Source organism: Octopus bimaculoides, chromosome 4, assembly GCF_046866305.1.
Source record: "Octopus bimaculoides isolate indiv1 chromosome 4, ASM4686630v1, whole genome shotgun sequence".
Classification (NCBI taxonomy): domain Eukaryota; kingdom Metazoa; phylum Mollusca; class Cephalopoda; order Octopoda; family Octopodidae; genus Octopus; species Octopus bimaculoides.
In genome coordinates, this window is record NC_142931.1 from 84,940,834 (window position 1) to 84,966,866 (window position 26,033).

At 33.0% G+C, this 26,033-nt stretch overlaps 1 protein-coding gene across 1 annotated transcript in view; it reads right to left on the reverse strand.

Moving 5' to 3' along the window:
- Nucleotides 1-9,387: 9,387 nt before the first annotated feature.
- LOC106870722 (zinc finger protein GLIS3) overlaps nt 9,388-26,033 on the reverse strand; it is a 122,363-nt gene continuing 105,717 nt past the window's right edge. The window contains exons 5-10 of the mRNA XM_014916892.3: nt 18,356-18,466; nt 16,542-16,677; nt 15,558-15,690; nt 13,829-14,046; nt 12,758-12,976; nt 9,388-11,046 (exon numbers count right to left, since the gene is read on the reverse strand). Coding sequence (XP_014772378.2) covers nt 10,895-11,046; nt 12,758-12,976; nt 13,829-14,046; nt 15,558-15,690; nt 16,542-16,677; nt 18,356-18,466 — 969 coding nt within the window. The 3' untranslated portion in view covers nt 9,388-10,894. The remainder of the gene's footprint in view (nt 11,047-12,757; nt 12,977-13,828; nt 14,047-15,557; nt 15,691-16,541; nt 16,678-18,355; nt 18,467-26,033) is intronic.

The window sequence follows — 26,033 nt, forward strand, 5'->3', positions numbered from 1 at the left end:
ACAATTCAAAGAGTCAATAAGACCTCTGGAAAATGTATGATGAAAAGCAGGGATCCAGCGGGAGAGAAGCAGAAAAAACAGACCGAAGTTGAAAACAGTGGAGAAGTCAATGGCTTATGCTCCAAAGGCAGCAAAGGACTTAATTTATAAGTTTATAGACAGCTTATTTCAAACTACATAATTCAATGTCATTCCTTTTTACCTAGTGATAGCAGGATGTTATTTGAAAGAGATTTGACTGCTATTTCTTGCAGACAAAGCAACCACATGAAGGTGACCAGTTATGCATTCAGATGGAGTCAATTGACTACATTATTCTTCTCCAGATTTGTGACCTTAATTGATGATTCCATGGTGCTGGTGCCATGCAAAGCACCTTGTATACCCAGTAAATTTGTTAGTGCTGGGTGGGCTGTCCAGTCATAGAAAACATGTCAAACTAGACATGGGAGCTAAACACAGTCCCTCAGCTTGCTGGATCCTGTTGAACTATCCAATCTATGCTGGTATGGATGATGGATGTTAACTGCTGCTGTTGATGATGATGATGATGATGAGGAGGAGGAGGAGGATGAAGAAGACAAAGGGAAATATAAAAAAAGAACTCTTCAATAAAAAAACCAAATTATACTAAAATTAGGTTTCAAAGTGTGTTTTGTGAATAGATAGTCTGAGCTGAAATTATAAGCATTTTTCAATCGTAATTGCTAAGAGATTAAGACAGTTGATGTCTTTATATTTTGACCTAGATTCACCTGTGTCAAAAGATCTATAGGAATTCTTATGCCTTAGCAACCACTCACTTAAAGTACTTAGTTCTACCTCTTGTCAAAAAGGCAGCCATGACAAATCTGATATGCTGTCTCTCTCTCCTCTCTCTCTATATGCACTCACACACACACGCACACACATTATTATCATTGACATAGTTGTGTGGTTAAGAAGTTCACTTTGCAACCACATAATTTCAGGTTTAGTCCCACTGTGCAGCACCTTAGGCAAGTGTCTTCTATTATAACCTCAGGCTGATCAATGTTCTGTGAATGAATTTGATTGATGGAGACTGAAGATTTGTTGCATGTAATACAGTGATTCTCAATCATTTTTTACCTGTAGATTCCTTTGATTATTGTTTTACTCTGGTAGACCCCATAGCTTCTTGATGTTTGAAAACTAGTTTTGTAGATATTCCTTTCAAAATTCCTATTTTGTTTTTAACACATTAACTTGTGTAGATTAAACTATTTAACATGTTAGAGAAAGAAACCTAACTGTTTCTTCCACTAAATACATCTAAATAAGAATGTTTTTATGAATCCTTAATATACTACCGTGTGTACCCAATTTACAGTTTTGCTTGCATGGATCCCACAAATCTTATATGAACCCCCAGGGGCCAATGGATCCTGGTTGAGAACCACTGATGTAATATCAATGTATGTTATGTGTTTTGTGCTGGTTTGTTCACATCTCCATAACTTAGTGTTTCAGCAAAAAGAAACAACAGAATAAGTACCAGACCTAAAATGGCGTCAATTTAAATAGCTAAACCCTTCACGGCAGTGCTCCAGCATGGCTGCAGTCCAATGACTGAAACAAGTAATCAAATAAAGAACATTCCATTAAAACAACAACACAGACTGGTCTGTACTGATGAGAAACAGATATTTTCGGTAAGAAAGTATTCGAAACATGTTTACAGATAATTGTATTTTTTTGTGTAATTTTCACTGGTCTTGCCCAATTACGTTTTTGTTACCTCGCTAAATTCCCTTTGTGAATGTTGGTGTGTTTCCATCCTCATAACTTAGTGGTTTGGTAAAAAGAGACCAATACAATAAGTACCAGGCTTACAAAGAATAAGTCTTGGGGTCAATCTGTTTGACTAAAGGTGGTGCTCCAGCATGGCCACAGTCAAATGACTGGAACAAGTAAAAGAGAGAGTGTGTGTGTGTGTGTATTTGTGTTTTGACATTATTTGACAGGTTTTCAGTCATAAAAGTAGTGACATTAACTCTGTGGGAACATGTCTGGCCATTGGGAAATATTACCTTACTTGGAAACAGGTGAGGGTTGGCAAGAGAAAGGGTATTCAGCTGTAGAAATTCTGCCTCAATAAGAACTCCATCCGACCCATGCAGGCTTGGAAAAGTGGATGTTAAAATGATGTGGTGATGATAAATAACTGCCAGATTTGATCTCTTAAACCAATGGAATAAATACAAGAAAGCATTTAGTCTGACAATGTTGGCTCAGCCTTCTCCACTCACTGCAGACATGAATATATTTAATATTGTAACAGATCAAAGGTTAAACACAGCCTAGGTATGATAAAGAAAAACAACATTGTGAAGATTTGGTTGGGTTAGCATAATTTATTCAGCGCTTAATAAATCTAGAGTTGTGCATTTTGGTACAAAGGTAGAATACAAAATAGTTTTACAAAAAGCTGGGTTTTGGTTGGAGAAAGGGGTAGAGGTGGGGGGCAAAAAACAGGGCCTAGGTAATTTTAGAATTTCTTATGAAAGATATTCTAACAATCAAGTGACAGGATTACTGTGGACTTAATACAAGTTTTGAAAGCCAACATGTACCTGGTTGTAGCTTTGTTTTTGACTTCTAGATATTATTTTAAAAGGTATTTTTTGCATCAAAGAACTATATGGGCATTAGGGTATTAGTTGATTTGTTAGTAAAAATGTATTGAAAGGAGAAGGGAAGGCGTGCATGTGTGGTGGTAGTTACTCTGCTTCTGGGTTACTGTTTGCTGTCAACTGATGGGGTTTGTGTAAGCAATAAGGTTTGTTAGCTCTATTGTTGAATATATCTGGTCAGCAAAACATATCTACTTGCAACCTCTGTTTGTATTTAGCAATGTTAAAAGATTTAAAATGCTGAAGAAGAGTCAATGATACTATCCTGAAACTATATCTTAGAGTAATTGACAAAGTAACCCAAAGAAAATTGAGAAGGCAATACACCATGAGACACAAGCAAGAAAAAATTATAGCCTCATGTTATTAGCAATTTTTTCATGAATTGGGAAGTAGAAGGGATCAAGATACTTTAATAAATAAATAAATGAAGTTAAATTGCTGTAAATATTCAAATGAAATAAACAAATATTTGCATATTATTTCAAACTGTAGATTACCAATATGGGGATAGAATAGGATATTTTGATTTTTCAAATTTTTTATTCATATGTAAAATATGCCAGTCATATTGTGTTATAAGACAAATTATTCTTTTCTTACTCCAAATTCAATACAAGCCATCTTAGCAGACTGTAGACTGTCCATATCCCATACAGTGTGTAGGTTTCTATTATTAAAGACTCTAAAACCAAAGTAATAAAAACTGAGAGTTGCTTTCAATTTCAATAACACCAATTTCTTTAATGTGAAGGCTAATTCTCTATTTCTTATCAATGTTTTCTGGTAGCAAGAGATATTAGTGAGGGACAGAGTTGGGTCAACAAATGTTAGTAAAATTAGAATAAATCCATTTTCAAAATTTAAAGAAAAAAAGGAAAATCTTCTTTGCAATCATCTGGATGTCTGGGTGACTAGCAGATGTGCTGAAAACAAAAATTAAGGGACCATAGACCACCTATATACAAATTATGTCAAACATTTCAATAGGTGGTTAAAACATAAAAGGTTTATGAAAAATATTTCAATGAAAATAAAGTTTGATAATAAATGGATTTTCTCTAAATAAATAAATAGATAAATAAATAAATAAATAAAATAAAAATAAACATTGAAAAATGTTTTAAGACTTAGCCAAATGAAAGGTGATTCTTGGAGTTTTTGGTGGGAATATATGGATTGGTAAAAAAGAAATTCAAATGTCTTTAACAGTGTGTGTGTATGAGAGAAAGAGTGAGTGAGTGAGAGAGAGAGAGAAAGATGGGGGGGGGGTCTCATTTTTTATTACTGATATCAATATTTGATTGTTTCTATCCTACAAAGTAGCTAATTGTTTTTTTAACATAAACCAAAATAATTACTTTGGAGAGAAATAAATGTATTTCTAAGAAAAACCCAATATATTACACATATTGACCAAAGATTCCTGAGAACAGGACTAAATTCATATAAAATATTTCATTATTCTAACTATTGTATCAAGTTTATATGAAGAAGTTCAACATATTGTCCACTGGGACAGTACCACAAATAATGTTTATTATCTCTGAAGACTTAGGGCAATTTCTAGCTGGGATTTCTTGCCATTGATATAGTGATTGGAAATCTAGAAGTTGGGTTAAAGTACATGTATATTTTCACACAAGTTTTATATACACTCTTAAGGCACTTGCTTAACTTCAACTTTAGGGGTTTGAAACAGAGAATTAAAAGTTCGAAAGAAATATACTAGTACAAATATTTAAAAAAACAGATTATTTTCCAAGTATTGTGTAGAAGTTCCTAAGTTTAAAAGATATCTTTGAAAGTTATGACAACATTACAAATTTAAATGATCGCTAAACTTCTATTTTTAAAGGAAAAGAAAAAATACATTTGAAAATTTTCAAGTAATGTAAAATGAACCAATACATTAACCAAACAGTTTAGCAAAAGCTTTATGTACTTAAAATATTTAACAGTAATATTAGAATAAAAGAACTACCACAACCAATATCCAAGAATTAACTCAACATCACTGGCTATTCTTAATAAAAGTGAACACGGTCCACTTGTAATAAATGATAAGTGAAGAAAATTCACTTGCAAAAATTAAATAAAAAATATTTTTCAAAGAAAAAAAGCTTGAAATTCTGACATCTGATTAATTTTGATTAAAATTAAACAGAAGTGAATTATTTCAGCAACAAATATTTACACCCATGGAATTTTCTGTTCCCCACAAAAATATAACCAGCTTTGAACAGAATCAAAGTGTTTACTTATAAAACCATGGACAAATTTTTCTTTTAAATTAAAAAAATATAAAAGTCCCAAGTGTTGTTGATATGTTGTAAAGTAATGTTTTAAAAGGGGAAACTGGAAGAAATCTTTTGAATTACCAGACTTAGAAACAGTAATAAAACTATGTAGCCTTACAAATTAATATTGCATAACAATTCTAAGATTATATGGAGGATAAATTGGAATCCTGAAGTCTACCCTAAGAACATTAGCTATATTAGTAAAGTGATATTTTAACTGGAAATTGGCTGGATTACGGATTATATATACATACAGTATCCACTCTAATCATAGACAACTCAGATCTAACTTAACTCAAGTAGTCTGAGTTAAAGAAACTAGTCTAATTCACTTTTTCTATAATAGAGAACAACAGTAAAACTAGTGAAAGATTACACGTTATAATTGCATCGATGAGAAAGCTTTCCTGCAATTATTACTCTTCATTCATCAGTCCATTTCCTATAAAAGAGGAAATTAATATTGGAATGCACTGGATATAGAATTCTTAGTAAAAAATACAATAAAGTTTCTCATTGCTGCACATCAGACTAAAGATGGGAATCAGCTTTATTCTCTGTAATTAGTTATTATGAAGAACAAAATTACCCAACATGATTTTATAATAAATAAAAGCAGTAAAGCAGTTTATTTTCTTCCTGTGTGTAAATTGCTACACATAACAACACTTGGATTAAAATACAAATTTTTCCACCGGAATGATATATTCTGGAATTATAAAACATTTGATGTCTCCAAAGGGACATCAAGAACCAAAGAAAAATATTTAAAAAAAAAAATAAATAAAAAATTTGCGTGATTAGTCCTGAAACTGTTTAAAATTGACTGCACTTCTCTTCAACGTGCATGACCCAAGTTTTACTATTGTATTCACTGCAGATTTGACTAGGATCCATGTAGATGATATACATTCATATATGCATGTGTGTGTTTATATATGTATGTATACATATGTAAATATATATATATATATATATATATATATATATATATATATAAGAATTTAAATCCTTAAATTCTTAAATATACTCAAATACCCAAAATTTCAAGGAGTTCCTGCCTTAAAAACAGGAACTAAACCACAGTTATTTTGTGTTCTTTGCTACATTGGTTTCTATCAGAAGAATTTTTATTCATTAAGATAGAAGAAATACACATAATTATATATATATATATATATATATATATATATATATATATATATATATATTAATAAATCACAGGGTCGCAAAAAAATTTTAGAAATTTTATTCACTACCAGTGGTCTAGCGAGAAGAAAAAAAAATTAGTCAAATAGACTATATATTACTCATTTAAAATACAGAGATGCTTATAATAGGACCTGCGGGTTAGATGTCCTATCTTAGGCATCTCTGTATTTTAAATGTGTATATATATATATATATATATATATATATGTATATATATATATATATATATATATATACATATATGTATATATGTTTATGTATATATATAATTATATATATGTGTGTATATATATCAATCGCCTATATTATTGATTCTGTAATTATCATTTTTAAATTGTTACGCTAGATAATAACAGAATCAATGGTATTGTCGCAAATTATTTTTTGTGAATTATTTTTTCTTGTGAATTATTTGCTCTGTATTGTGTGTATGTGTGTGTGTGTATATATATATATATATATATATATATATATGTCCTTCACAATCGCGTGACAGCTGGTGTTGGTTTGTTTATGTTCTTGTAACTTTGTAGTTTGGCAAAAGCGATTGATAGAATAAGAACCAGACTTAAAAATATGTACTGGGTTGATTTGTTTGACTAAATTTTATAAGGGAGTGCTCTAGCATGGCCATTGTTGAATGACTGAAACAAGTACCTACCTACCTACCTATATTTATATATATGTGTGTAGAGAGAGAGAGAGAGAATTATTTGCATTAAAGTATACATATATACATGTATATACAGTTTGTAAATATCAATACACATGAAATATTTGCAGGCAAAATACACAAATTTTCATATGTAAGATATATTTATATATATATATATATATATATATATATATATATACACACACACACAAAATGCATATAGTAAGATATATGCATATATACAATGTATATTATACTATTTGCATTCATAATATTTGTATTTACAAAATGTATATGCAAAATGTATATATATATATATATATACACACACATATATAAATATATACACACATACACATACACATACATACACACATACATACACACATACGTATGTACATATATACACACATACATGTATGTATATATGTATATACACACATACATTTATGTACATACGTATATAGACACATACATACACACATACATATGTATGTATATGTATATACAAACATACACTTGTAAGATATATGCATATATATATATACAAATTGTAAATGCAAATATATAAAATATGAAGAAAATATGAATCCTTACTGCAGTAATTGACGAATACACAATAGAATATTTAGATACTGTCTATAATTGAAAGAATATTTATACTTAATGTTAGCAATTATAACCATGTTGAATCATCTAAATAAAGATTCCATGCTTGGATGATAAAAGTTGAATTAGCGAAATTACAGGCTTTCACTCTTGACAGGGATTAGGTTTTTCTGTGCATTAATGTTTTTTAATACAAAGTGAATGAAAATTTAATGATTTTTAAGTGTGGGGGGAAAAAATCTAAAATAGTTATAGAGTGTGTGTGTGTTTGTGTGTGTATGTATGAATGAGATTTGGTACATATTTAAATACTGATTTCTAACATTAACACACAGGGTCACAAATTTGGGGAAGGGTGGGGTTACTTATTTAAATCGACCCATTGCTCAACCGGTACTTTGTTATATCAACCCCTGAATGATGAAAGGAAAAGTTGACCATGGCAGAATTTGAACACAATGTAAAGAATCATAACCAAATAACCCTTAGACACTTTTTTTAATGATATTCTAATAATTCTGCCTTCCCAATGCCCTGGCAAGTATTTTGAATATTAAAAAGAGAGGCAAGTCAAATAGTAATAAAATGAGAATATCAGGACAACATCACATAAAAATTGGTCTTTCAGTCAATAGTAAAAAAAAAGGTACAAGTATAGTGGAATGTCCAACAGTTCATTGTAGCAAATGTTGCTGTGCTTAAAAGGAAGCAAATGAAATATAGGATTAAATAGCTTCCTCTTGTAACTGCAGTCTGCCACAATTTGCAAGACAAATAAAAATGAGGGTGGCATACAGCAAAAATGGGCAAGGATAGGGGTGGAAACGGACAAGAATCCCAACTTTTAAAGAATATAAATATATTTAAGATTTGTTGTAGCAATATGTTGTAGCTATATGAAATAACTAAGTACTCATTAATTTTGTTTCTTTTAACAGGCTGCTATGATTTGCAAGTCAAAAAAAGACAATAAAACCAAAATAAAGAGATATACAGAAAAGCTGTACACATTTCAATTTTCAAAAGATTTTCTGACAGGCCATTTTTAGCAGATTTTCTGTGACAAGTCAACATTACTAAGGCATTTAGAAAATTCTCAAATATCTTTGTCCTATCATATTGCTACAATTTGCAGTAATTCTAGTAAGAAATGTTTTTTCTGAAATTGAAAATGAACTAATATTCTAGAAGATACAGTAGCTATAACGCTAGGAAGGCAAAGAACTATAATGAATGAGATATACTAAAAACTATATATATATAAAAAAAAATTTCTCTATATTTCTGTTTAAGAATACATCAAGTCTTTCTACTTAATACAGTTATGTAATGATTTCATTAAACATAGTTATCTTTATGTTAAAATAAATGTATCTAAATTCTGGAAAAAAAAAAATTCTCTGCTCAACCATATTGCAAAAGAAAATTATGGTTTAATCACAGAGTAAAATGAATTGTGACAAAGATAGTGTGTAATAGTTTCTCTAAAAACATTTAGATGCTTTAGACAATTCTTTTAAAAATTGGGGATATAAAAAAATAAAACAAAACACAGGAGGGATAGAGTGGGAAACATTTTATCACACTGCAAATTGATTGCAGGAGCAGCTTTCCTGCAGATAACTTTAATAAAAAATAACATTGTTGATTAACAATGCTTTTCATGAATCCAAAAATATAGAATTAATATATATTTCATTATTTTAAAATTCTTGGGTCAATTTTTTTCTCTTTAGAGAAAAAAAATGGTAATATTCCAATTTAAATTTCATTAAAATAAAAATCAGAGTAAATAATTTCTATTTTAGATTCTCTGTGTAACAAGTATTTACAAATAGTTTCCAAATATTATATCACAAAAACTGAAATATTATTCACAGTTCTCCCTGAATTAAGTTGGACAATTTCTGCCAGTAAAAAATATGAAAGGATTAAAAATTATATACAACTATTCTTTTGTTTTCTTTTAATGATAAATCATGAAATGGTAATATTTGGACGGATATTGGCAAAATGGAACTGACAAAATGAAAAAAAAAAAACCCCTTAATTCAGAGAGATATATCCCAGATCAATACATTAAATACATCTTTTAATGCTTTATAGAATGAGAGTTTGTATATTTCTTTCAAAATTGCTTCCAGTAGTTTTGAACCAATGAAAATTAAAAGGTTTAAAAGTAATTAAGTAAAGGAATCAAATTGTTCTCTTCCACTGATTAGTGCGTAAAAGATTGAATTTGTCTAAAATTGATGATTAAAACTAAAATTTAAGGTTAAGGTAAAATGCATAATTTGTGTAATATATTTAATGCAGATAGCTTGAAAATGCTCCCTGCATTGAATATGTTTACACCAAATCGTTTCTTTTTGGTAATCTCATGAAAATAAGAAAACACTTACATACAAAAAAGTCTACAAAGAATTTATAAAGTTAAGACCTTTTATTTCTTGAAATGGAAATAAAAGGAAAAAAAAATTGTTTAGTATGGAGAAAAAGAAAAAAAATTCTGTAACTATTTTCTCATAGTTTTTCGTCAGTTTAAAATATTTCACCCATGTAGCTTCACTGCTTATGGGCTCGTTTGTCATAAGATATGAAGGCATGAAAATATTGGTCAAACTAATCTGGAAAAAAAGCAATTGAGAAGAAACTCCAAAAGACAAAAATCTAAAAATTGTAGAAAAAAAGTATTTCATAAAATATATTAAATAAAATTTCATAGTTGATGACAGAATTACCAAAATTGTTTCAAATTAATGGAAAGGGAAACTTAAAAGGTCAATTGAATGTAAGAGAACAAGAGAAATATCTTCATTCAATTAAAATGTCTTTGTTCTTTTTCCGTCTTACAAATTTAACAATTATCCAATATTTCAAATTATAATTCAATATATAACATTCGATTACATTTATACATCAGAAGGAATTAAAACATCATTTTCTAAAAAAAAAAAAAAAAAAAAAAAAAAAAAGGTTCATATCTTCAAGTATCGATGTTTTTTCTGTTTCTTCCTTCTTTTCAAAGTCAGCATTAACAGAAAGAAAAGATAAATATAATAATTATACCATATGCATTATACTCAAATAACATGCATACACACATACATTCACACATATATATATACATAATTATATATATACACACTTACACAGACAAATATACCTATACACACACACACATTATATAATGCATATACAAAAAAGGGAATTGTGAACCAACATAAAAATCTACAATGTGTGTATGTTATTTTCTTTTGTGTACTGTATTGTGTGAAGATAGTTTGTTTAGAATTGTATTGGTTCATCATTCAAATTTACCCTTATTTCAGGTAATAAAAAAAAAATGAAAACAAAAAAAAATTCCCAAAAGAGTCCTGTTGACCTTTTACCATTTTCACTATCAGTGAAGGAAAGAAGTCAACATGATTGGCTATCAATTAAACAAACAGTAGTGCTTATTAAATTGAACCCTCAGCATATACAGCTGATAGCCTGCTACTACACCGGTCGACCACACCCACAGGTAGAAATTGGTTTTCTTCAGTGGTGAGACATGGCAGGCCAAAGGAATCAAATTCTCGTGAACCAAGTGCTTGTTGATCACCATAAACTAAGGAAAAGATGTAAGAATATATAAAATTATATTAAATATACAGAAAATGTGAGAGAGATACATATATATAAATATATTGTCAGTAAATCATAAATTTGAATGAGAAGCACACTCTAAGTTATAGAGCAGTGGAGTATTTAGGGAAAGATAGTTATGGCTAGTACATAGGGTTACCCAGGGTTTTGCATCCATAAAACGCTTAGCTTTATATATATCTCATCAGACCCTAATGACTGGTGGCCTATAACCTCTCTTAGGTTACAGGCCACTGGCCATTAGGGTCTGTTGAGACGTATGTAAAGCTAAGCGCTTTATGGATGCGAAACCCCGAGTAACCTTACAAACTGGCCATAACTATCTTTCCCTAAATATTTATATATACACATACACATACAAGTACACACATATATACACATACATACATGTATTCATATACACCCTTATAGATACACTCATACACACACACATATATGAGGGCAAGTGGGAGGGAAAGGGGAGAGAGAGAGAGAGAGAGAGAGAGAGAGAGAAGTGTGTATATTATTACTTAGGTATCCTAACCAGCAGTGGAGGTGAATGTTCCAAAAGCATAGTTGTTAGAATTAGAATGGGATGGAACAAGTTGAGGGAGCTATTTCCTCCACTGGCTACAAAGAGGATTCTCTCTGTGAATGAAGGGCAAATTCTATGATGCTTGTTAATGGAAATGTGATACTGAATGTGATACTGACAGTAAAATATGGATGCTGAATGGCATAGAGTGTATGCAGGATTGAAAAAATGAGGTGGGCATGCCCCATTGGATGTATAATGTCAGTGTGCATGAATGATAGAGTAGAAATAAGCTGAGAGAAAAAGTATGTAGGGAACCAGGTGTAATGTACAAGAGAAGAAGAAACTATAGCGGTAAGGTTATACAGGTATGGGATCTGTATCAAGGTTGAAAACTGGTCAGATGAGCCAAATGAAAAGAATTTGCAGAAGAAGAAGAGTAAGGAAGACTTGGGAAGAGGTGGAGGAAACATCTCAGGGTAGTGAACACACGCACACACACACAGATAGAAGTGGAGAGAGCTTGAAATTTTGGATAAATCTTAGGGGAAAAAGGTCCTTGTGGATTCATATTTCTAGAAAGATCACACTGATGTCTAATTCATATTTGTTTTTTGATAAAGTAAAATATATAAGTATTGAGAGAGGAAGAAATGTGTGATGTTCATGCCATTCTCAAGGGTATAAGTTACGTCAGGTAATTGACATAAATAATGCATCAATATTATCTGAACTTTCATCTGAGAGTTATCAAAATTGACTATAAGACTTGCAGGAGTTATTTCCCTTTACAGGTCTAGCCAGAGAGCTGATAAGTAATTTTAAAAAATATAAATTTTTTCATTGACGATATTTGTTGCGCAATATATCTGACTAACAGACAAGCTCATCACAGCCAGTTAAGGATTGCACGACTCTACCCTACTCTCAGAGCAATAGTCTGGCACTTCTTTCTATGATGAAAAAGTACAGCGGAAAAAACTAGAAAGACTACAATCAGGTGTTTTCTTCTCTAATAAGGATTGTAACGGCTGTCAATTAATTCTTGAAACAGAACAGAATTAATCATCTTTACCTTGTTATCGTTACATCTTCAGGGAAAGAAATACATTCACACACGCACGCACACACATGCACACAAAGTGAATAATATAAACACCTGAATAATTTGAGAAGGCTTTTTGCATATCTTCTAGAGGAATGGTTGGCATCAATTCTTCAAATGTTGGTATTTGAAGGAAGCTCTTCTGCATGCCATTTGGGAAATTTGTACCCATCTTATAGTTCATTGATGATGCACCTGGGTAGAGGGCTGCACCACTAGTCATCCGAGACATGCAAAGGCCATTACTGTTCTCATCATAGTTACCATGGTTATCTGGAAAAAAAAAGGATTGGATTTCAAAAATAAAACAAAAACATTTATGATTATTGCATAGAGGAGGTGGCACTAATGTTGTTCCAGCTTGAGTTATTTCTGCTGTCCAGAAGTGCAAAGATGATCATCACAACTGAATTCACAGTGCACTAGGAGGACAGACTTGACATTTCCCTCCAGCTGAAGAAAGCCAAATACCAAGACTTGGTAGATGTGGTGCTTGTCAAAGAATGGTATGTAGCCTCATTCTCTTTTGAAGTCAGCTGCAGCAGTTTTCCAGCACTATTTCTTGCAGAAGATTGGTTTGGAACCCAAACAACTGAAAAAAGCTGAAACCAACTCAAGGTGGCTATGGCTAACAAGGGACTGCAGATGGAATTTCCTGCTGGTGAAGTCCCAGCTGGTCCTTGCTGTCACCCCTCAGATAAAACATACAGGCTAAGGGGCAAAATGCTTGTGACCCTGAGATACCCATTTTTTCAACATTTTATAGCTTTAGTCACCACCAGGTGAAGCTTGAAATATATCTTTGAGAGGAGCAAAGTATCTCTGATGTTTATTTCACCTGCTGGCTTGTATTGTACTGCAGACCATGTAAGGAGATGGACTAAAGAGTAGAGTGATGGTCACAGTACTGGATTAATCCAATTTTGAGAAGTTATATTGGGGATCAGAACAGGAGTTGTATTAAAGAAGTGTGGACCAAGTATAAAGATGGATGAACGTGCTCTTTGAGTGGTTATTTTGGGGACCAGAATGGGAGTGGAACTAAAGGAAAAAAGGACTTGGTACAAAGATATTGATGGCAGTTTAAGGTACCTAGTTCAAGAGAAAAGTGTACAATCTACTAACCAGCCATGTGTGATCCTTGTAGAAAAGCCATAGGATACATCTGAGAATGTTGGCTGTTGGACTGGTAAGACAGGTCAGGAGTAAAAGAAGAATTATAGTTGGTTTCAAGTTGTGTGTTAGTAGTTGACTGCATAGCACCAGGTCTTGATGTAATTGATGGTAAAATTTGTCTTGGACTAACCAGTGAAGAGGTTGGTACAGGAGAAAACCCATTCAAGCTAAAAAAGAAAAGAAAAATAATCCCAGTTACATATTATCTAGAAATACAAGATACATTTACACAAAAATGCATACAAAATTGTATTTGAAATAAAATAATAGAAGTTTAGATAAGTGTTGGGTTGCAACAACGGTTTTCAAAAAAAAAAAAAAGAAAAAAGAAATTAGGATCAGATGTAAGATGTAGGCATGAATAATATGAATAGAAGTTTACATTGCAACTATGTAGTATCAGGGTTGATCCCACTGCTCAATATCCTGAACAAGTATCTTCTGCCATAGCCTCTCAGGAGTAGGTGAAAATTGTGCAAAAACCCCATCATATGCATCATCATCATCATCATTTTAATTCTGCACTCTATGCTGACATGGGTTGCAACATTTAGAGTCAGCATATATTTGGAGGCACTACTCACCTAGATGGGCTTGGAGAATGTATCGCAGTTCTGTGTTTCATTTTTGCTTTGGTTTCTGTACTTGGATACTCTTTGCAACACCAACCACTTTACACAGTGCTTGGATGTGCATTTTTCATAGTAGAGGTAGCCATTACAATTTTTTCTTGGTAGAGGTAGCCATTACAATTTTAAGTTTCACATTGTGGCTTTCATCAAATGATGACTAAGAGACAATGTGAAGAATAAAAATAAATAAAAATGATTCTACCTTACTTCACTGTATTGAGTTTTCTTTAGTTTATCTTCACTAATGTGTAATAATTCTTTTGTTTATGTGTGTGTGTGTGTGTGTGTGTATGTGTATGTGTTTATGTATATATCTTTTGCTCATGTATATCAAGAAAATATGTAAATAATTGATAAACTAGTGCTTTTGACAAAAAATAGTCTGTGATATTTGTATCATCTGAGTTGCACAGAAGCTCTCTTGTCACTGTTAACATTGTAAATAGAGTGAACCTGATTGCAAACTTGTAAGTAACAACACTATTGTCCACAAAATGGGATATGAAATATAGTTGCCATATTTCATACAAAAAGTAAAACAATATGTTTGAGTATATGAGACTAATCTCAAGACTTATAAATGGGAAGAATAGGATATTTACTATGAGATATCCTAATTGACTCAGTTACAATTTTTGGCTAATATAGTTTCATTTACTGTTGCAATGTCCTTGGAAAGTTAGAAGGCATAGATGTAACATTTTTTCCTTCATATATATTAATTCTTTTTTGTTAAGGCTTTGCTAAGTTAAGGAAATATTTTCTTTCAAGTCCAAGTAAGTTGAGATGGTATTGACAGTAATAAACAGTGGTAGATGTGATTTTTTTTGTAACCATCTAATTTTATATCTCAGGGTTCTGAGTTTATTCCACACTATTTAAAAGCAAAAACTGTCATTAAAAAGCAACACAAACATTTTAATTAATACTAGTTCCTATCAGATCTTTTTTTTATATATATTTTCTGATGGGGTTGTATTTGGTAGAAATGCATAATTGATGTGCCCCACCCCTGTACACATAAGCACATAGAATCACTACATTACTTTTCAGTCTGTTCTTCCAAGAAAGGTAAGGTGCTGGTACTCAGTGGACTTTCCTGGATTCCTGTGGGAGACTGATGACTAAGATTGGTGCAAGGACCATTTTGACTAGAATGATTGCTGGGGAATCCCAAACCTGGAAATATATACAAGAGAAATAATAATGATTTATTTTATTTTTAAAAATGTATTTTATTTAAAAGGGAAACAATATATATAATAATTATGAGTACTGAGAAAAGTGAATTATTTTTTTAGAAACTGAAAATCTTCAAATATAATTCAGTACAATGTTTTTCAATTAACATAAATATTATTTAAATAAGCAGAAAACGAGAAATTTTTATGTTGGGAGGAATGAGTTATATTTATTTTATTTATTTTATCAATAGTGGAAAGGTGAACTATAAAATCTATAAAGTGGACTGCAGTGGGATTTATAATTCAGAATGTAGAGGGCAATAACCAATTACCACAAGTTCAGTACTCTAATGATTCTGTCAATCTATCACCCATCACCACCACCACCACTACCACCATGTTACACTAAATATCCCTGAGAACTACATTAAGGGTGCCTGTTGCATAGTAATTTCACGAGCAGGCTGTTCCATTGATTGGATCAACTGGAACCTTCATCATCGCAATTGACAGAATGCCAGTTTATTATTTTTTAAAAAATATACCCAGTCCATGCTATAAAATAGTTGGTGACAGGAAAAAACATCCAACTATCAGTCCATACCAAAAAACATTGACATGAAGGTCAAAAGAGATGGCAGCTTTTTTGTTTCTGTGTGCCAAATAATGAAGGACACATGGAGATGGAATGGTTACTGGAGTTGAACTGGGCGACAGATAAGGACTACCACTCTGAATTATATCTACTACTTGCAGCCTACTGTCCCAGGTACAAATTCCATAGAATTCTTGGATTTAGATATCATTTAAATCTTTTTTGTTGACAAAAGACAGATAAATTGTTACCTTGATAAATGTCATTAGCTGCTCCAGACAAGGTACCATTGACATCTGTTTCCATAGAATCTTCTGGACGAAGTGACTGAATTGAAATACAGTCAGTCAGTGTATCAGGAGTGAAGTCATTCTTCCCACTGCGAATCTGGATAAAATGAAATTTTTATATTTACATATGCATACATGCATGCATGTATACATTCATCCATCCATCCATAAATACATATACATACTTACATGCATACACACATGCATGCATGCCTACATAGACACATATACATATATATACATGCATGAATGCATCGACCCATGCACATATACTTGTATGCATCCATATATACATTCATGCATGCATATATGTATGGTGGAAGCCAACTCATGACTAAAAAAGACCACTTTCTAAGCTCAGTAAGTTCATACGAATATTCTGAGAGTTCAAGAAGTTCTTGAAGTGCATGAATTTGTTTTGAGTGAACCCCCTTTTGAGCACAATCAGCTATAACAACAGTGGAACAACAGCATCTGAAACAACCAGTAACCAGTTGCACTTCAGGTTATTTTATGCCCATGGGCATATGGTGTAGTGGTTAAGAGCACGGGCTACTAACCCCAAGATACCGAGTTCAATTCCAGGCAGTGACCTGAATAATAATAATAATCATAATAATCATAATAACATCGAAAAATACCTTAAGGAATGAGAACCCAGGTTCGAAATTTCCCCAAGACACCTGATGAAGGCTGGAGAGTATATCAGCCGAAACGTGTTAACAACAAACAAGATGAGGACAAATATCCGTCAAATGTAAATAATGTAAATAATGTATTTTATACAAGTTTACCTTCACCTATAAAGATGTTCTAATGAGAACTAGGGGTCCTTCACTCCCAGTGGTTTACATGCTTGTTAACATAGCTGGAGTCCTAATATATGCTATTACTCTGGGTCAGAATAGACCTGGGAACTCTTGTTCCTAGGTCCTCCAAACCCTGGAACTCCTGTACCAAACGCCCACTACTAAATGCAGTTTAAAGTCATACTCCAGACATAATACATATGTACAAGCATACATACATTCAAACATACATAAAAACACACATACATATATAAGGCTTCTCAAAACCAGAAAGGAGAAAGCTGATTCGAAGACTACAGATCCAAGCCATCATTGGAACTGTAAAAATCTGCTGCTGCAGTTCTGCAGTTCCTATACGCAAGCCGCCACTGGTGGTATGGTTATGAAAACAATATACATTTCTACCAAATATAGATACCGTCTTGGTAAAAATTAAACAAGACTCTATGTTAATGTAACTTAAACAACAGATAAATATTAATAGGGCTAAAGGTATATTATTGCAGATCCATCCAATCCATGCCATTAAATCATTTACAATAAAAGCAATAGTGATTAACTCTTTTGGACATGTATTAATTTGATAATTGGTGGAGATGGAAATGATGACAACAATGGTGACTAAGATACTGATGGTAATAATGATATGATGATGACAATGATGATGACAATGATGATGACGATGATGATGATGATGATGATAATGATGAGATAGGAAGAGTGACAGTGTTACTACAAAATAATTTGATGTCATGCTTCAGTTATGGAACAAAATTGAAGAGAAAATCTAATATAGGTACAACATTATCTATATTGTTCTTATGACGATGATGATGACAATGATGATGATGATGACAATGATGATGATGATGACAATGATGATGATGATGACAATGATGATGATGATGATGATGATGATGATGATGAGAGATCAGAGAAGTGACAGTTAAAAAATGGAAATCATACCTTCTTCCTCTGCTGCTGATCTTTCTGCGTGTGGTTCTTAAAATGTTTGCGTAGTGAGCTTGGATCTGTGTAGCGCTTGGTACAGCCAACAACTTGACAAGCATAAGGCCTCTGCATGTTTAAAATGAAACAATTTTAGATTTAAAACTTTAAAATAAATGACAATGGTTTTATGTTTGCAAGATATTTGGGGACAGCGCTACCAGATGAAATTTTGGCTCTATAAAAAAAAGAAAATAACTTGAGAATATCTAAGTTTAAAATTCCATAAAATATCTACCAAATTATTTTGCTACAAACTACATACGTAATGCCTCAGCTATGGAACAAGATTGAAGAGAAAATCTAATATAAGTACAATATTATTTATATTGTTCATAAGACAGCTGCCTGATAGATAGATACTTTTAATTGGATTTTTTTTTAGAATTCACACCTAGCACTAGCTAATACTAAACTTCTCTTTGTTATTCATAGGGACTTTTTTCACTGTCTCTTCAGCACAAGCTTTTCTTGTTGTCCAAATGAGAAGGTGTTTAGGATACGAATAGCTTGTTTAATGTATGTGTCTTGGACTATGTCATGTAACTCCCAATGAAACACCCATCTAGACATAATTGTTATTGTAGTTATGCCTCCATCTGAGCTCTGAATGAGGAAGCTTAAGATTAAAAGGTATTCCAGTCATGACCACCTCAATCGATTTTCAGACACTGTGTCAAGAGCCACCTTATCCAAAGTGTTCTATTTTTGGAGATGTTCCATTCCTGGTTCATCTAGGCTAAGTTCCGTTCTTGGTTAATTGAGTCTCAGAGCTTACCAATACTTAGTAGGTCCCCTTAATAAGTACCAAAACTAATGGGCACTACGTACTATAATTACATTAGTTCTAACTAGTACTATGTAGACACCATACATAGGCTAATACCAGTACTAACTTGCACTGAAAAAGTTTCATAATTAGTACTAACTAGTACTAAGTAAATATCATAATTAGTACTAACTAGTACTCTGTACCATAATTAGGTTAATACTAGTATTAACCAGCACTAAGTAGGTTTCATAATGAAGTACCATTATTAACTAGCTCTAAATCAGTACCATTATTAAGAAATTACCAGTACTGCAAGGTACCACAGCTAGAAAGGTACAAGTACTTATTACCAGTAAGTCATCATCATCATCATCATTATTTAACGTCAGTTTTCTATGATGGTATGGGTAGGACAGTTGGACAAGAACTGGCAAGCCAGAGGGCTGTGTCAACTTCTATTGTCAACTTCTATAGCAGGATACCCTTCCTGAAGCAAATAACTTACAGAGTACTGGGTGCTTTTTACGTGACACCAGTACTGGCAGGGTCACCAAGTAATTTGCAAGACAAAAAAAAGTCCCTTGACTGGTGGTGGTGGTGGTGGTAGGGGAGAGTGCTATTGAGGGAGGTGACTTTGTGCCAGTTGATGAAAGGTTGATGAGATGTCTTGCTGTAGAAGAGATACAAGGGTATGCCAGTTGGAAAAGAAGTGTAAGAAAAAGAGACTTAGAGAGAAAGATAGAGAATGAGAGAGTGAGAGAAATGGTGGTGGATATGTGTCAGGATACATCTTCAAGATATAGCATGGGTGAATGTAGGTGAAGTGATAGGGAGGATTTGGACTGGGGGAATGGACAGCGGGGGGAATATTTCAAAAGAATGCAAGAAGTGATATTTATATAGGATGGCAGTGACTGTAATAATTGAAGGTGAGAACCATAAAAGTAGCTCAGTGGGAGGGATTATGTTAGATATAAGTAAGTACCATGATTAAAACATAACCAGTACTATTAGATGCTGTAATTAAGAAGGTATTGGTATTAATTAACAGTAAATAGGTACCATAATTCACAGCTACATGTAGCAACAATAATATTCCAAAAGTGTGGTTTGAAAGTTTGAGGCACTGAGCTTATTTCTTGTGAAAGGGAACCCAACTATCTTTAATCCTTTTGATGCTATGTTTCAGTTGAAAAACACTGCTTTGTTGCTGTTAATTTTGAAAATAATGGAGAATTTAGTAAAATGACTTGGACATTATTAAGCTGGTGTTTAGAACATAATTTAACATGGAGTTTGGATGGAAAATTTGAATCTAGATCATTTTAAAACAAGAGATTTGCAGCATAGTGTGTTGGTATTGAAAGGGTGTCTAAATCTGGGAGAGATTTGTTTCATCCACTGAAAATACTCTGTATGTTGGGTAATGGCATGGCCATTGGTAGGCATAGATATTTCTGCAACTAGAAAAGCCACCAACGAGAACTTAATATGCTACAAGAACAAGAGAAGGACTATGCAAGAAAGTAACATATTTCAGGACAGAATCACAGCTAGCCAAATAAATAAAGCATTTAGCTTCTAGCTAATGCATTAATGTTTTGTATTCTGTCACAGGAGTTGTACTATATTTCTGGTAAAGTTAGTTAACCCTCAATTGTGTTGTCTTGGTAGCTGTAAATAAATATGTTAGAGAGGTTCAGTTTATGAGAACAGACAGTATAGCAGTGGAGAATCAACATTATTTCTTTTTATAAGTTCATCAGAGGAGGATAAGCCATTACCATGAACTTTCCAGAATTTCCCAGCCAGAAATAGATTTATATGGTTACTGTTCTATTTAATCCTCTTAGACCTGGGCCCCTACGTCTAACTTTACTCTCCACCTGGGCTCCCAAGCAAAAAACGAAAATAGTTGCATATAAAGCTCAAGAGTAACAATTGCAGGCTGCATCTTCTTTTCCTATGTCTGTTGTTCATTACCACTTTACTGGGAATCATGCGGAGATGATGTTTAACCTATTCCCGCTACAGCAGGAATATGGCGTGACACGGTTAAACAATGGTTGCAGAAAAAGCAAAGGCAGAGAGAGAATTTCAAGATGTTACAGTCTGGATAGGAAGGTCTGGATAGGAAGGTCTGGATAGGAAGGTCTGGATTAGTGTGAGGGCCAGAGAGGTGAGAGACGTCAAAGGTGATTGGAAAGGGAGAGACAGGTAAGCCTGGCTAATAGTAGCATAGCTAGGGGATCTGCTTCAAGTTACGTTTTTATAGGGGTAACACTTTGGGTTTATTGTATAAGCCTGTACAGGTTTTGGACAGCAAACTCAAACACAGTTCCAAGCTGCACACATTTTAGCTACATCACTGCTGGCTAGTCTAGAGAAACTGGCCATTACAGTAGTGCTAGAAAAAGCAGAGAGAAGAAACAACAATACCTTGAGCAAAGGATGTTGCATGAATCATAGTAAACAGCTTTCTAGGATGTTTGCACATGTACATGCATGCATGTGTGTGTGTGTGTGTGTGTGGGTGTGTGTGTGTGTGTGTGTGTGTGTGTGTGTGTGTGTGTGTGTGTGTGTGTGTGTGTGTGTGTGTGTGTGTGTGCATAGCAGCAGTCACATCTTTTATGTGAGTGTTACATGCTATTTGTAAGCAATATTTTGTTAGCTAAACTACTGTAATATATACTTTCTTGGTAGATTAAGTCTTCAACAATATCTCAACACACCCAAAATATGTTACAGAACATTACTTTCATTTACAGAACCATTCAACCATAGAAGGAAAAGAAGAAAAAGAAAAAGCAGATGAAAAGAGATTAAAAGACTCTCCTCTCTTTGATCAAATAAAGGTGAGACCTTCATCCAATCTAGTTACATTGTTTTGATATTAAGGTATAATTAGCATAAAGTGTTACTAATTAACCATACAGCTGTCATGAAAGACATATCGCAATTCTATGTTGGCATGGACAGGACAGGTTTCAAATGGCAGCAGGTGGTTAATAGACTAGATCTCTTCAGTGCACGTGACCCTATGGAGTAGTTAGTAATTAGTACGTGTATACACATAAAAATCAACACACAAAGAGGAAAGCATTTGCATGTACAGAAACACAAATACAAACACATGGAAACACAAACACAGCAGAAATGCAAACACATACACATACAAGGACAAATATACATGCAAGAAATAACACACTCACGTACACACACATGTGAACACATACACACACACACATGCATGCACAGTGTAGTTAGAGCAGGATATGAAATCAAACATGTTAAACAAGATATTCTTTGTTAAAAAGTGTTATGACAACTGAATGTTGTACTGTGACAGTACCTTCACAATAATTTGTGCATAACAACGAGATGTTGTGTTGCAACAATAACTTCAAACAACATATGCGTGACAACTGAGAGTTGTGCAGCAATAGTGACTTCACAAGAGAATGTTGTACAGCAGCATTAACTTTGCAACAGATTGTGGTACTGCAACACTGACTTCACAACAATCTGAATGTTACAACCGGGTTTGTATTGCATCATAATAGAGTGCTATACCACAACAATAATTTCACTACAGAATGTTGTCTTACAGCACATACTTCACAACAGTATGTTGTCTTCTAACATTAACTTCACAACAGCATGTTGTACAATAACAATAATTTCACAACAGAATGGTGTATAGCCACAATAACTTTACAGCAAAATACTGAATGTAAAAGTGGATGTTGTACTACAATAGTAACTTCACAACAATCTGAACAGAAACACAGTTTAAGAGTTTCTATGTAAGCACTTGAATTGCAAGAAATAACAACTGAATCTGAGTCACATCATGCTTCTCTTGAAAAAGGGAAAGACATTAAATAATGGTATCCTAGATATAATATATCTAACTAAAAGTGTATCTTTTACTCATAGATCTCCTCAGTCAGGCCTGATATGGGCTAAATTATAATAGCTCTGCAATTCCATGCAATAACTAATTTCACTTCTGTCACCAATGTTACTGGGAAAAGCATGTCATAAGACCCTTTCTATTCAATGTTGTTATTGGTTAGTTTAGTTTAAACAGATCATTGATGTAACACCTTCAAACTGTGATCATTTCATCTTTAAGATATGTATCCAGCACTATACTATCCTGGGTACATATATGTCACTTTTCTTTTTGATACCAGTAGGCTGTATATGAGGAAGATTTACCTACTATTTCTCACAGGTTGAACAATCATGTAGAGGCTCCAATATTTCTCAGTTCACATCCTATTGTCTTAAATAAAGGAGGGACACATATTGGATAAAGTAGCTTTGGATATACAAACAGGTGAAATAGTAGAGGCTGGAACATTTTTGATCAAAGTTCTGTTTAACCAGGGATAAATAACTAGAGACTAAACAACACCAACAACATTTTGAGCCTTATTGTAAGTCAAAAAGAAAGCGATTTATGTAGCTTAAACTTTTCAGCATCCAGATTACTTTGTCAAATGCAATGCTTATTTATTAACATTGTTTTCATCTAATCACACATATACAGCTTTGAGATTTAGCTGATGTGATTGAATATCTTTATGATGATATTGTAGGGAAAGTTTGAGAAGCTGGGTCTGGCTGGTTTGAACATAAAACAAGTACAATATTTGGGCCAGATATGGCCTGTTTAATTTCTAAAGGGTTAAAGAGGTATGAGATGTAACAAGAATACAGGCTTCATTTTGTCAATGCTGTAACCTAGTTGAAGCCATTTCACTTCATCATTATTGGGAAAAGAATGAGTCTCACAACAGCACATTTTCTCTCATTGGTAAAATATAAGGATTATGTGCTAACTCACAAAAAATCTAAAAAGGTTTATTTTCTGGTTTCCTTTCCTTTATCTGCCTTGATCAATAATTCTTTCTAATTTTGACAAAAGGCTAACAATTTTGAGGGGAGAAGACAAGTTGATTATATCAACCTCAGTACTTGACTGGTACTTATTTTACTGAGCCTAAAAGGATTAAAAGCAAAGTCGACCTTGGTGTAATCTGGTGTAATTAGAACTTAGAATGTAGTGTCAGAAGAATTGCTGCAAAACATTTTGTCCAATGTGATAACAATACTGTGAGCATGCCTTTTTGTTGTGAACAATAATGATGTAATATTCCATTTGTATCTTGCACCACATTTACTCACAGTTGGGACTGAAGCAACTTTATGTGTAGGTGGGGTGCCTGTATCTGAATGAGAGGTCATTAGACAATCTGATTTATTTACTTTTGTTCCAGAAGAACTAAGACTCCTCTGTCAGTTCTGCATAGATGGAGGCAAAATGAGACAAACTAGACATTTGTGTGCATAAAGATGTTTGGCATAGATTCTTAGTTATATGAGTTATTACATTATAAATATATTTACATCGCTTTGTTACAATATTATTATATTAATGATATTACATTTATAAAACACTGTTATTAACTGAAAAGAACCTCAGACAGATATTGCTGCTGCCTCTAGTGCTGAGAACTGTTCCATCAATTGAGCTAATAAAGAAGTCACTTAAATGGGCCAGAAACAATAGTTAAATTTCCCTGTCATCTTAAAAAAAACCCTTACTAGATACAATTGTTTAATTTAGTCCTTGACACACGATATCTGAAATAAGAGAAGGGATGGTTGCTGCTGGAATGCTTTTCATCCTAGAATTGCTGAATCAAAGCTCATCTGGGAGATTGAAAACAACAATAGAAAGGGAGGATACATTTGATGATGTAGTCCTAGACACATAATATTTGATTATAGGCCTGCTCAATCAGAGCCAATCTGGGACTAAACAACAGCAACAACTATTTCATCAGTTACTGCAAATTTGCTGAATTATCAAAGCCTAGGTTGTTTAGAAGAAAAAGGATAAAATAGTGAAAATTAGCAGAAACCTAAAGGGCCTTTACGTAAGACAGAAGCAATCATATGTGGTTAATATAACCCAGAGATTGGTAATATTTTAGTTCTGGATTTAAATTAACCAACTGGAGTCACATTTACTATAGAAACAGTAGGTTCGCTAATATTATTATACCGGACTTTGCAATATCACAACAGCAGCAGTAGCAGCAGCACTATATAGACAAATAACTAAAACATCATAGCTCCCTCCCCTCACCCCACGTTTTTTTGTTTGTCCTACCTCCACACTCGTTCCACCACTCACTTCAACAATATCTGTTTCTCATTAAGAATCTCTTAAGGATAATTGAATCTGTTACTATGGTACATACAGAAGATTAATAATTAAGAATAGAGGGAGAAAAGAAAAAAGAAAAAAAGAAGTCTTGCTAGCCATTTATAACATTATTTGTTATATTATTGTTGTTCTTGTTGTGCTTGTTATATTGCTATACCAGGTTTGTAAATTGCTTTAAAGCCAATGACTAGAACAGGTTGTTTAGTAGATAAAAAGGTCTTGTTTCCTCTGTTGGATTTTTGTTATTTTGTTTTAAGCTTGGTAAATTTACAGTTGGCCTGTTAGTGTTGATTGAGTCATTGAGGGAAGGCTGAAATAATTGTAGATGGGAAAGGAGTATTTTAGATAAATGGCTGATGAAATGAAAGAAACTATAACACATCAAATACAACCAGAAGAAAAAAAAGCCCCCCACCTCACCAAAAAAAAACATAGCTGATTCATTGGAGTTCTCTTTCTCTTACACATATGCACACACATGTATGTATGTGTAGACTCATGAAAACACACACACACACAACACACATAGATATATGTGTACACATGCATATAACACACACACATACATAGTTATATGATAGGCATTGTATAGTTCCAGTCAAGCAACTAAGACATCTGCT